The 14,283-nt window shown below is 43.9% G+C and overlaps 1 protein-coding gene across 4 annotated transcripts in view; it reads left to right on the forward strand.

Annotated features, from left to right (window-relative positions):
- Window positions 1–14,283, forward strand: part of SASH1 (SAM and SH3 domain containing 1) — a 565,878-nt gene that overhangs the window by 493,845 nt on the left and 57,750 nt on the right. For all 4 annotated transcript variants that reach the window (XM_064446996.1, XM_064446995.1, XM_064446997.1 and 1 more), the window contains 2 exons: window positions 7,461–7,511; window positions 7,630–7,679. In XM_064446996.1, coding sequence (XP_064303066.1) covers window positions 7,461–7,511; window positions 7,630–7,679 — 101 coding nt within the window. The remainder of the gene's footprint in view (window positions 1–7,460; window positions 7,512–7,629; window positions 7,680–14,283) is intronic.

Raw genomic sequence — 14,283 nt, forward strand, 5'->3', positions numbered from 1 at the left:
AACTGTACTTTGTGTTTTCTGCTATAGGTCTTCTGAATAATTCATTGGTAGCTTATTGTTTGTCACAACATAAAGTGAAAACAATGTAGAGTTTTTACACGTTAGCTGGCACAATAAATGATGATGTGAAAGGGAGAGTACTCGTAAAAACTCGTCAGTATTGTGGTAACAACACAAGAATCTCTGAGCCTTGCGTGTGTTGACTGATTCAGTGCGAAAGCTTCCATTCATTTGCAGTATAGATCATCTGTAATTTCATGTGCTGGAACATGATATTGGCCTGTAGGTGCGCAAATACAGTATCAATACAAGTTCAACACCTACTGGACCTGTGCGTTTGCCTGTGTTTCGATGGTATGTCTGTCTGAAAGGATTTATAGGACCACTGTAGGAGTTCCCTGGAGGCATTGGTTTTAGCCTGGGCTTCCCCTTCTCTTTCCTTGCTGGTTTTCAAAAAGAAAGTATATCCTTTGTTGATCTTGAGAGTATTGAACAGAAATTGAGAAAATGGCAAATAAGCTTAATACAAATGCAGTACAGCTTTGTGTACATGAAAATGAAAAATCGGCGGAAAGTGTTTCGCAGAGGAAAATGGAGAACCTCACTGACCCCAAGGAATGGGTATCCTAAATTTGAAGAGCACATAAAAATGGATCAGGACCATCAATATTCAGAAAGAAGTTTGGCATGTTCTGCCATGGCTTTCAAGGCGAGGAGCTCCTTGGGATTATTTTTGTTTTATCAGTGATGCGGTGAGTGCTTCACTTCAAAAACACTCTAAAATCCTGGCGCTGCCGTTAAAGGAAGGGGGTGGGGGTGGGGGGCAGACAGGGAGGATGTGTTGTTCACAGAGATGCTGACTTCCAAATTGTCTGAGGGTATCAGTTCAGGTGGTGACTGAGGCTGAGGTACCTGCATGCTGCCATAACTGTCCTTGCCAGAGGGCCAGCAGCCGGCCCAGGAGTCTGTACTTGGCTGACCAGACTATTCCTACCTCGAAGTACTCTGTAACAAACTGTTGTTTGTTTGTTTTCTCCCTTCCTTATGTGGTTTTCCCACATGCCTAAACCCTCTCCCCAGAGGAAGTGGTGACTATTCCCCACGCCCCTTGTCAGCTCCTGCACAAGAAGGGCCCCTTGCTTCGAGCAGTGTCCAGTTGGGCTTTGCCTCGTGCCTCCCTCACCTGCATCATGTCTTGATCCCTCTCTGTCTTCACATTTAACCCTTCTTGATGTGGTTTGGTTTTTGGTGGGGTTGGTTTGGGTTTGTTTTTTTTTCATCCCTCTGAAACATCACAGCTCTTCCTGATGCCACAAACAGCCTTGGTAGCTTAAAGTCCTCCCTGGAAACTCACATCTTTCACTGTTTTCCATCATTATTTCTCTTCACAAAAGTTCTTTTTGGCCTTGCCTGTACAATCAAAGGCGATGCTGAGAGACCTGAGGAATTTAGGTAAAGATGGCAGGTCTTTCTCATCCTGTTTATGCCAGCAAGGACTCTAGTATACATGTAGTTATGCTAGCACAAGTGCGCTTTACTATTTTACCAGTTGGGCAATGGGTGTAAAATACATCAGTCAAAGACCTGCTGTGTTCCAATTGCGTATATACGCCTTTATATTAATATGTTTTTAGCACAGAGACAGCTACCGTAGTTCTGGGCATGCTTCATCTTGTTTGGAAAATTGACCAGAAGGTATTTCCCTACTGGCGAATGCTGCATTCTCCGATCGACTTTCCTTTCTCTGAAGCCCGTTGCTGGTGGTTTTTTGTCTTTGTGCCATATTTTCGCTAGATTCAGCTCCCATTTGTTACAAGTGGATTTATGAGTTAGCACTGCCTCGCTTTTCGTTGTTACAGAGCTTTACAAAATCTGCCGTTTCTTTGCAATTGCTAATGAATTATGTTTTTCAAAATCATCGTGGAATGTTTTTCAGCCCCTGTGGCTTCCAGCCTTAGTGTTGAATGCAATGTGTTAGAGATGAACAAAAAAAACCCTTCTCTTTTTATTGTTGGCAAAGGGGAGCATCAAACGCTTCCCCCCGTGACGTGTTATGTTCGATAGATTCCAGCATTTGTGTCAAGCTGAGAGACATGATTTTTCTTTCCTACCTAATACTAAAAGCAGGCATGTGAGTGCTGTAGCAGCATGTTCTCTCTGAAGCTGTATGTCATCAGTAGTTAAGCTAAGTGTTTACCTATGTCTGCGCTGTTGTACACATGGAGATGCTTTGACTGTTACTTCATGTGTAGAAGTATTTATTGTTTGAAATTCCATTTTTTAACCATTCCCCCAGCACAGTTCATTTCCTTGATCCGGAGTTTTGCTGCTGCTGCGGGATGTTATCATTTAGCATGTGTCAGCTCTGGCTCTAACGTGCAAGAGTAGTGGAGCAGAAAGCCTTCACTCTTCACTGAAACAGCTAAGGAGATGGTCCAGAGGTTGTGGTTTGAGACTCAAAATGTGACTTTTAGTAATCTTTACCACTGGAAGCTCACTGAGCTGGTTAATTCCTTCAAATACTTGCTGAGAGGGTTGCCACAGGGATGGGTCTTTTCTATTTCTTTATTCTGACCTGTGACCTATAGCTAGCGTCCTGTGGGCAATTTCCATTACACACCTGCTTCCCTTCACCTTCTCCAGAACCTCTGCAGAGGCTGAAATACGGTGTGTGGCAGAGGATGTCAGGCAGAACGGTTGCTTTCAAAGTAAAACAAACTCTTGGAGACCTTAGGTGCTCTGGCTATCTTTCAGATGTAGCTTTGTTTAATCATTTCAGAAGCTAGACTAGAACATGCGGTACGTGTTCAGAGGAAACAGGAAAAATGTTTGGGGGAAGAGACTGGCGGAATTTTCTCACAGAAGTTTTCTGCTGTAGGTGCCTTATTCATATCTGCTGAAATGGTTTCACAAAATGATTTATGAATTTATGAGCATTTTAGCCATCTCCTTTTTCACTGGTTATATCACTGAATTTTCCCAGCACTCACCTTGGGTCTCACTTTCCACAGTTGCTGTCTGCACAGTGAAATTAATCCTGTCTTGGGATCTGCAGAGGAGTGTTTAAATTTATAATTCAAATGGATACAGCTCCTGTGGCAGGAACTGTGAAGAGGTTCATGAATTTCTAATTAAAAGGGATTCATTCAATGAATATAATTTCCTAAACTGGCTAAGTTGTGATGTGGAACACAGATGAAGCTTAGTGTTTAGGTAATTAAAATATGTGCATTCCCCCTAAAATGTGTGAGCCTTACCCTAGGTGCACAGGTTTCCTTTTGGATGCTCCTCTTTACTGTCCAGATGTATTTCAGGTGCAGAACAGCAACGCTTCTAGACAGGCGGAGATGTCTCTTATCTGTTAAGTTACACACCGAGCAACCGAACTGAAGTTATCACAGGAGGAAAAGCCCCTCATGAATTCAAAACCTGCCATTCCAGTTGAGAAATGTGTTTCCAGCTTCTTCCCCATGCATTTTCTGCTTTGTACTTTCGTCCCTTATGCATATGATTGTAAAACTGTTTTCAAGATTTTTACAGGGAAGGTAGCATATAAAACCAAAATCACAATATTTAGAAGTCTGCAATAATGTGAAAAGAAAATGTATCCAAATGATCACATAAATCATTCACAGGTAGCTTCTTTCTCGAGCCCTGAGGCAAACAACTGACGGCTTGAAGCATAAGCCACAAATCCTGCTTACAGCTCACATTTCCTTTCAAAATGAGAGATTTGTAAAAAGCGCTTCACTGATTCAGGCTTCTGCACCAGAGCTCCCAAGCCTTATCGCTTCGGCTCTGCAGTTGCTTTCTGCAGAACCCGCAGTGCAGAAGGGTTGGTGATACAGGGCAGTAGCTGGGCAGTGTGATGCCTACGGACCTTCCCTTCCTCTGGCTGCTGGATCACAGCTTCAGCCAGAGCCTCGGGGCCTTATTCTGTGGCCATCCTCTTGATGGCATTGGCTTTGGGTGAAGGAGGAGACAGGAAGGAAATAGGACTGCTAAGAATATGGCTTTAAAGCTGGGAGAACAAAATGCTTCTGCAAGTTGAGATTGTTTTAAATTGGCTGTAGGTGACTTGATGGAGGAATCCCTGGTTTAAATTCAGTGGGCTTCACTCTACAGGATATTAGCATTACTAAGTTTTAACAGCTCCCTCTGGCTTTACTATCAGTATTTGAGATTCTGTGCTGCACTAATCTTGGACCTTGAGGGGAGCTGGAGAAGCTGGTGCTAAGCCACTATTTGTTCTCCCTCTTATGTGTTCTCTGGGGATCAGATGCAATTTATGAATATCTCAATTTCTCCAGAATCTTCAGATTTTAGTTGCTGTGATTTAACAGTGTTTTGGACGTGTGCAATATGCACCAACAGTGTCTGGGTACAAGATGGGTGACTCAGGTAGAGCCCCTTAAATCCTGAACCCATGCAAGTAAATCAGACATTTTTGGGTAACACTGGATTTAGTCACATCTGCACTTGATCGGGTACTTTCTTGGATCACTGGGTTTCTTGCACCAAACGCTTCATAGTGTGTAGGTGGCGTGAATGCCTGGTACACCTCAGACAAGCCTTACGGGCACATGTGGAGGGCAGTTATCTGGGCAGCAGACTGCCAGGACAGAAAATAGTTATTGCTCTGATGCCTGCTTTGTTTAGACTGAGGTCCTGGAAATGTAGGCTGGGGGTGTCTGTTACTGCAGTGGCTGTTTCTATAAACCCAAGCTCTCCTCTCTTTAAGCTTTGGTTCAGAAGGGTGAAAGGTATACTTTCATGAAAATAATCTTTGAAAATATTTTTTTAAAAGATGTTATAGTGTGCTTGAGAACCTGCCAATGGTACCTTTGCTCAACCTTCTAGAATTAGCCCTTGGTACAGAAAAGGCCCTGATCCTGGTGGATTAAAGTCAACAGAACCTGTGGATTTTAATGTGAGGTTTAATGGATTTTAACCTAAATAAATAGAATTGCTTGAGGCTGATAAAAGTTCTGTGATCTGTTTTATAGATCTGTGCCACAAGTTCAGTTGAAAGTAGTATTTTCCTAAGTATTTTCCTTTGGTTTCTTGACTAACAGCAACAGGAAAAATATCATTCTGCTGGAAAGGCAGGTAGGATATTAATCACAACAGTACAGGACTATCAGGTGGTTTGCATTCCAGCATTGCAAAGTAGAGCTTTTAAGGAGGAGGAGTTGTCCCTGCTTCTGTCCTCCACAGTCGCCTTGATCCTATAAAAATGCTCCTGTTCTAACAGGGTGGTCTTTGACAGTAAATGAGAAAATAAGAAAGCAAATACAGTCAGCTTTTTTAGGATTTCGTTACATGGGATGCAGCTGGCTATTCAGCTGAATAGTTTTAGGCTGGAGGTAGTAACTTTCCATGTTCCATGTTATCGCAATCTCAGGCTACAACTTCATGAGCAACTGCTCAAGCAGAAGACTTCTATAAAGCCTTAGGAACCCAGATAGCATCTTGTAAATGATAGTTTACAAAAACTAGCATTTTTTTAAAAAAAAAAAAACAAAAACAAAAAACAAATACTTGCAGCAAGCAGCTTTTAAAGGCAACAGATAAAGCATTAGAAAGTTGGGATCTAAAGGCATGTTGGGGCCACAGAGGATTCTCCTGACAGGCTACGTGAAAATTTAAGATAGGATAGCTGATAAAATGTTCCTTTTTTTCATCTGTACGGCAGTGTGTGGACAAACGAGGCGCTCATGAATGGGAAGCATTTGGAGCGTGGGGCTTGTCTTTCCCTCCCTCCTCGCAGATTGCTAAGCAGGGGTGGGAGAGTGCCCGAGGAGGATTCACAGCGGTGTGCCTGCAGTCTTTTCCAAATGCAAAACTTTCTCGGATTCCATTTTGACAGAGCTAATGGAGAAAGAGAGGGATGCCTGGTGCCAAATAGCTAATTTCACTTTCCTGATCTGTGAACATCTGTGGAATTTCCCTGGGCTCGGTCCAGCTTCTGCTTGACTAGAGGAGTCCTGCCGGATCTGTCGGTATAGTGAACGTGGTCGCCTTTTCATGCCAGCTTCCACTCAAGGACTTCAGTTCCCTTTTCATGCTATAAAATCAGCAAAAGCAGATATGCAGACCATGCATGGTCAGGCAAAATCCCCTAGTTGGGCAATGACCCTGTGTCAGCCTTGTTTGCTAGCCAGATCCTGTGCCCTCCTGGCTGCCGTGGCCAGCAGCGCAAGCCAACTCAGTTGTGTGATGGCAGGGTAGGCTCCTTTTCACTCTAGATTCTGCAAACTTTCTGGGTGGCCAATCCAACACCGCTTTATGGCAGTCAGTGGTAACTTCCTGTTTAGTATTAAGAGGCTGCATTTCCAGAAAATTGTGTCTGGCTTTCTTTTTTTTTGTGTGTGTGTGTTAAATCTTAAGAACACTTGGTCACCCTTTCTGTAAACAAAGGGTATAGGAAGTACAATTTCACAGAGATAAGAGATCTACATATAAACTGAGGAATGAGTGAACAAAAAGACCTCCAGTATTGAGAAATAAATCCACATCCTTTTTTTTATTTTTTTGAAGCGTGCATACTACTGTGGTTGCTTACTCAGCTCTGATGGCCTTTCGGTTACAGTACTGACTTAGCAATAGCTTCACTAGGAGCAGGACTGGCTGAGAATGAAATAGCCATAAGTAGTTCCCCCATGGTTTCACACGCAGATCAACCAGCAAAGTGTAGTTCTCGGTACTGACAACTATAATTTCTTCCTGCATTCTAACTGGAGTTTTCCCACTGACTTCAGCTAGACTCCTTGTTAATTGCAGGAGCCTTTTAGGCAGCTGGCTTGCAATCTTAAATTAGATACCACCAGTGGGACTTGCCTCATCTGACTCGAGGCTGCTGAAACCCGTCGGACAAGTTGTTCTGAAAGAGTCCCTGTCTCTCTCTATGGAGTCCAAAGGGAGTCTGGATGACCGGGTCCTGGAGTAGACGGTTACATCCTAGATGTTTGATGGAGTGTGATTTGAATTACGTCCAGCTCACAAATTTCTGTGTGAGAAACAGGCCTTGCTGAAATGTATCAGAATCCTGTCAGTATTTTTAGCTCAAAGAATGCTCTTTTAATGCCACATTTCCTCCCTATACTCTTCCTGAAGGTAAATTTTGGGAAATTGCACTTGAACTTATCTAACAAATCGTGTGATGATCTAGTGAAAATAATACATTCCTCTTCCTGTTGTGTTTTGAATCACTTCTCTCTGGCAGTTTTACCTTCTTCTATATTCTCCAGTGGATGGATGGAATTAGCTGGTTTTGATAGAGCATTTCAGAATTTATCCTGGAAGTGGTTCGTTCTGGAAAGTTTAATGTTTCCAATTTGAATGGTTTTGAGGTAGTTCTAGGTTCCGTTACCCTATTTCTTCTTCTGTTTTTCTCCCATTCAGATTTCTTCCTTTTAGTGTTTGGATATTTCATTAACCTGACATTTGTTCTGTTTCAGGATAAACCTGATGCCAGCCCCACAACTCTACAGCTCCGATCCCAGATTGAGGTCAGCGCTTTGATTTTGATAATCCATTTTGTTGGTTTGTTCTTTAATTTGATATTCTGCAAATTGGGCGAAGGCTGCTCTCATGTCTGCTCTCACTGGTATGTGTCTTCTCTTGCAGGAGTCACTTGGTCTTAGCAGCACCGCGTCAACACCCGACACTGAAAGAAAGTAAGTGAAGGTACAGGAGGTGAGAAAGGAGGGAGGGGGAATTTGGTGTCTTTCCTTTTTCCTTGGAGTAAATCCATTTCAGATCGTATTGGTGTTTCAAGATTTCAGATTCAGCCGTTATTAATGAAACCCATTTTGGAACCCGCTCCTTCTCTCGTTGTCTTTTGGCCTTTTATTATGTTGCTTTTTAGATCAAGGGAGGGTTACCTTTTCTCCCCTCTGTGGGCACATGGGGTGTGCATACACCAATACGACTGGTAGTAATTTCTGAGGAACATCACTGATTTTACTTTCTTTGCAAATTAAACCTGCTTAAAAAATAAGTTTCTGTGATTAGATCTGAACACAGCCAAAAAGAGATAAGTGAGGGGAAGGAAGAGTTACAAACTTAAATCACTTTCATTTTGCTGTGCACTTCTGGGTTTGTAGCTGTGCTTTTGAAGAAGGTGCCAACGGAATGAAGTATTTAAAACCAAGTTAAAAGGAGCTTTAATTTTAGCAGTCCTTAATAAAAACCTCTCTGTGAGGACTGAGAGGGTTTCTGTTTACTGCCACCTCCTGCTGCAATGTGTGTGCTTGTTTTCTGCACCTCCTTCCTTTGATTCCAAGATCTTGGATCCCTACTGCTAAGGGTAACGTGCAGCACTGCATGAAGACAACTGACACTGTATTTCAAATTGCTTGCACTTTGTGGGGTAGTGCCAGCTGGACTGGTTCAGAAGGAGTACAGGAATCCAGTTGTGATGTGACGCACTTTTGTAAGGTTTTGCAGTCCCACATTTGAATATCTTCTAGTGATTCAACACCAGACGGTAATAGGAAGCTTGTAAGGAATTGCTGCCCTTGCTCTTGCTAGGCTAGTTCAGTAGAAGGGGTGTCAGTCCCAGAGGCAGCTGTCACGGATGCAAGGTATGGACCACATAGAATTCAGTTGTACGGTAGGGAACAGCTGCTTAGGGCCTTCCTGTGGGATCGTCTGAAAGCTGTTCATGCTAAAGATCATGGAAAGGGATAAATTATTTTTTAGAGGTGCCTTGTCTCTCTTCATCAGTCAGAGAGAAAGCACTGATGGTTTGCTTGAGGCAGATGCTCATTTTCAAAACAGCTTATGACAGATAAAGTGAATTTTCCCTTGGGTACCATCACTGCCCCCATGTTACATGCTGTTAACAGAGAAAGCCTAGGAGACTTAGAGTTTAAAAGTGGTGCTTCAGATATTGAAACATGGAAAAGTTTTCTTTGAGGATACCTCCCTACTAACATTATAATGAAACCAGCAGTGCCAAGAGGATGGGAACATTATGGAAGTAAGCCTCCAAGGTTTTCCTACAATCATAATACTTTTCTCTCAGTCTCAAAGCACTTTCCCCATGGATAAATATCATCATCCCACCTCAGGTAATAATGAGATAAAGATCTTGCAGGAGGACAGCACACAACTGAGAATAAACTCCTCTTACAAGTTCTAGCCAGCTTCCTAAACTGTGTCTCTGTGTAGGTGTTGTACCACAAATAACTGAGGAGGCAGTTTCTACAAAAACATCTTCTGAGTGACTGTATTCTGAGAGAGCCCATTTACCTCACTGAAAGGAAATTAATCTTGTTATCGTAGTTCACATGGAAGGGACCTGTGATTTTTGTGGACCTTTCAAGAATGGAGGTGTCCTGTTTGAGGATTTGTTTGTCAGTTGAAGCGCGTATGCGAGTAACCTGATCAGATATGTGAAACTGGCGCAGAGAAGGTTGTGTCAAATATCTGTGCAATAAGAAACAAGGCAACACGATGCCTGCTAAATGGGCAAAGTGTTGAAAATAATAAATGGTATCTACTCAATACCATACAAATGATTCAAACCCAATATTATACAGGTGTGTGCCTATTAGTGACAGCCTGCCACATCAATATTGGTTTCGTCCCTCTAGCTTGGAAGGCTGAACTGTCATGGGGAATACTTCTTCCAGGGAGGCAGAGTTTATAAAACTGATCTGCAGGAAAATGACCACTTCAAGTCCACCCGATACGTCTGTACTTGCTACTAACATGTTGAATTTGATGTTTTCCCGGGGGGTGGAGGGGGGTGGGCGGAGCAGCTTGTTGGCCCTGGAGGGTTTTTTGGGGGTTTAGTGTTTAGTTTATGGCTTTCATCTGAATTTTCTGCACGGGCATGCTAAGAGACAGGAAAGCTTGTTCCTTTGGGAATACTGCTTTTGTGGCACCCTCATGCTGCGTTAGAGATCTGGAGTAAACCTTTTACAAAACTTCTTTTGTTGTGAGAAGACTCCAGTTTGCCAAACCTGAAACTCAGTGCAGATGTGCATTTGTTTCTCATATTGACAAAGAGATTTGGAGGGAAAATGGGAAGATTTGTTTCAAAACAGCCATCCAGATTTTCAGGAGCTGAAAAATCTGTTGAGTACTCTTCCAAAGCCTGAGTAAAAGCTTGCCTGAGAAAAAGTTATATTTCTACACACTGAAAATGCAAACGTTTTCCCAGGATGAGGTGCGGCAAGTTGCTTCTGGTCTGGTGTTCTGAGTGGGTTGCTTCAGAAAGCAAAAGCAGTCCCAAGCAAAAACCTGTGCTGGGATGCAGAGGAGAGAGTGAGCAGCCGGCTGGAACGTGGTTGCTCCCGGCAGCTCCCTCGCCCTGTGCTGCTGCCTGTACACCCTGCAGCTTAATGCTACCAAGGTCTAAAGTTTTAAAATAACACACCTGGATGGTTGTTTAATTTGCCAGAGTTGAGCGATTCCAGACAGAAAGAGGCTTTGAGGGGGTCTGGAAGAAGCTATGTTTGTTTTAACCTGGCTTGGTTTTCCTTTTCTGTGGTGCCCAACTGAAGATAGAGCCTGACAGGCTCCACTGTAGACCACAGTGAAAACAGGTTAGCCTTGGTGCTCCGTGGCAGGAAAAATTCCCGTTTGTGTGGACAGCAGTGTATGTTTGGTCTTGCCTTGAGTCCTACTAACCCTGCTGCCCAGGTCATTATTATTACTGTCTGTTCAAAGCCAGTATGAAATTGTCGGTGCCCTTGCTCCAGCAGGTTGCTCAACAAGTATCTGTCTAGTGAGTGATGTGCTGTAGCACAGAAGAGCAGCTTGTAGTGCCTGGAGGAAGGCAAAAGGGGTTAAAGAAGCCTGGAGGCAGAGTTGCTTATCACTTCCAAGTCATTTTCCCTCCAAAAGGCATTTGGGGCAGTGCTACCTTCCTCTGTTGCTGACAACACTGTTCCTGTTAATTAGATTAAGCTAGAAAAAGACTGGACATATGAACCTGCTCTGTGAATTATAAATGCCCTACAAAAGATGGTTTTCATTTGATTGATTCTGAGAAAGAGAGAAGACTTTCTCTGAGATTCTCCCTCTAAGATTTATGTGAAAACAGCAAGGGTACTGATGTGGCCTGAAAAGCTATCCGTAAACAACAGAAAACAAAGTCATGTTTGTTCAAGCTTTGCCTCACAATTGCTCTGATTTTTTCGCCTTACTGGGGTTCCTTCTGTAAATTGAAACAGTTGGGCAGGCTTCCGAGTCGTATAATATTCAGCAAATAATGCAAAGCATGGAATGAGGTGTTTGTAGCTTTCTTCTTTTAATAATAAATTTCATTTCCCTCTGCCCTGTCCAAGATTTCCATCGTTTGAACTGCAGTCTTGCTGTCAATTGTGGTGCTGGTGTAACTTTGCAGATTCTCAATGTACCTCCAGCAAAGTGGCAACAGCATCTTTAACAGTGGTATTATTTATCTTAAACAAAAATCTCCCCAGAACAGCAGGTGCTCCTATGTGGACACACTGACTTCTGCTTTTGCTAGAAGAATCATCAGTGTAACAAACATGCAGTAAATGTGTTCTTAGCAGTTTCTATTGCTTCTTTGTCCCCATACTATGTTGATCTGGGCGTGTATTGTATACACAATCCCTGTTATTTCCAAGTGATGGCAACACCCCAAGGATGTTTACTCAGGCAGGGGACTGAGCAAGGTTTTCTCATAATTGTAAACAGAGCATTTAAAACAATGTAATCCAACTTTTAGCCTGTTCCCGGTTTTGAGCATTCAAGTCTACATGACAGACTGATGAGCTCTGCATGTTTGCCAGGAAATCCAGGTTAAACCCAGTCCCCTGAACTCAGGCTTCTGCATCCTGACTCTCATCCTGTTTTAGAACTGGGGATGTTGCAGAGGGGAAACTGTGTGTTTTCCCTCTTGGGAAATAGATCTGTTTGCTGTCACTGTTCGCTCCAGCGGCCTCTGGGCAAGTTTCAAATGTGGTGTAACAGAGAGCTGCCAGGAAAGAGAAGGAAGTGGATGAGAGACACAGGAGCACTGCATACAGATAGGATGAGGCACAGTCACTCCTATATGCTCATTTTTTTGTTTGCAGCTGCTAGAAAAAGGAAAGAAAAAAATAACGCGTGGGATAGCACTTGTGGCTGTATCTGGCGTTTTGCAGGCATTCCCACCACGTTCGTGTGGCAGTGGGTGCTACAAATTGTCACCCCCTATGTGAATCACCTGCTGTTTCTTGAACTGTACCACTCAAGCATGCTCCTGACCAAGTAAATGGTCATACTTCATATGAAGTGCCACAATTCACCCTGCTGTACTCCTCAGCCTGAGGCACAGAACAGTTTATGCTTTCTCAACCCTGGGATCACCAGGACCTCAGTCCCAGACTCTGCCAGAGCAGGGAGTTGAGTAGAAACAGACTTGTCAAGCAGAAGGTGCTGGAGAAAAGCATGCACCTGTGGGGTGCAGGCGGCACAGGGCAGCATTGCTCAGGGGCTTTGCATTCCCCTGGCACGGGGGAGCTGCTCTGCCTCCAGCAGCTGTCCCCTCAACTCCCGGCTCCAGCTGCTCCCGAGAGCGAGTGTCTTTGTCGTCCTCTCGGCGTGTGCAGGACGTACATCTTAAACTGAGCCCCGCACACGTTGAGTTCATACAGTTTGGCCAGATCCCTGATGCCTTGTTGGGAGTGTCAGAGGAGTTGTAGGCTGCTCTGGCATTACGGCTTTCTCTGAGGTTGTTAGCAGGCAGCCAGTGAGGCCACAACACAAGTGGCTGCTATCTGCATGCTGTTGTCTCTGCAGGAAAAGCTGTTTACTGAATCTGTTTTTAACTATTTTCTGCAATGGATGTGCCATAGTAAAGCCAGTCACCATCCTGTGGTATAAACTTGAACTCCAAATTAGCTTAAGGCTGGGAGAGTGCCTGCAGTTCAGTATTCCCATCTTCCACAGTGATTTTCAGTGAAAGCAGCGGTATCTCTAAAAATGGCTTTTGTTTTGCAAAAGGGTTCGTGCAAGCCTCAATTCTACCCCCTTTGGTACACAAATCTACTGGCCTTTGCCATTAGTTTTTAACACTAGATTTCCTAATCCTCTTCCCCCGCAGCATCCAAACTGCAGGCCAAGCTTTGAATGCAGAAGGTTATTAAATCATCCCTCCAGGTCATGGATTGGGGGGGCGGGGGGGGGGGAGGGCTTCAGTTCCATCACACTTGATTCTGGCAGCTTCTCAAGGTGCCCAAATTAACTTTGGCAGGTATTTGTAAGCTCATCTGCAAGGAGACAGGAGCGAAGCTCTGACAGAGGATGTGAGACAGAGGGCAGAAACTGAGAAGAACAAAGCAGAAAACAAATAAATCCCCCAAACCAAGGATGCTAGAGGCAGCACTTAATTACTAACAGAGTAAATTGTTCCTTTTGCGTAGTTCAAAAATGGAAAGGAATATTGGGAGAAAAAGAAGCAAGAGCTTGCTGTACTTGAGATGTCTGCATTTAAGATACTTTTTTCTTTTTATACCCTGTGCTTGCAGGAATCAAAAAGAATCAGTGAATGTGTACAGCCCTGTTTTCACTTGTTTGAGGCCTGATTTAGTCAAAGCCAAATTATTCATGCTGCCTTTAAACAGCCTCCTCAAGAGAAGTAGGGCAGGAAACTCCCACAATAACCCGCACAAAGGGAGCGAGAGGCCAGCCAAACGCCGCCTGGGACACGTGAGGAGAGAAACTAGTGCGCCTTTGAGCAGCTGGAAGAAGATTTCAAGCCTGGTAATTTTGTACGAGGAAGCATGAAGGGTGCCTTTCACGAGAAAGCCTGACTTGTCTCAGCTAGTCGACACGGCACCGAGTGAGCAACGCACGCAGAACGGGGTGCACTGCATGCCGTATGTTGGGCCCTCCTCTTTGATAGCAAAGAGGTTTTAGCTGACAATTATCTGCCTTCTGCCAGGGACCCACTGGTCAGTTATTAAATACGTGGCGTAGCCTCGTCTGCCCGCTGCCAGTCACCGGACTGAGCCCGTGGGACCAACGTGATGGCTTCTGTGCTGGTGGTGGCAGAAAATACACATACGCACGCACGGCCCACAAGCAGCTCAGTGTTTGTTTCCACTGAGAAAGTTTTGACCTGCTTAAAGAGCCATTGCTATGGAAACCTAATGAGAAGATAATTGAATGAAATGTCTTTGCTTTCCATCCCTTTCTCACACTGGTGCCAGCAAGGTCAGAACCTTGCAAGCCTGCTTTCTCTTCAGGTTCATGCAAATTTGATAAAAATACCAAAGGCCCATTTTCTTCCCTGTGCCAGCTCCGGTTAGATAAATT

The sequence above is a fragment of the Phalacrocorax carbo genome, chromosome 3 (genome assembly GCF_963921805.1).
Source record: "Phalacrocorax carbo chromosome 3, bPhaCar2.1, whole genome shotgun sequence".
In the NCBI taxonomy this organism is placed as follows: Eukaryota; Metazoa; Chordata; class Aves; order Suliformes; family Phalacrocoracidae; genus Phalacrocorax; species Phalacrocorax carbo.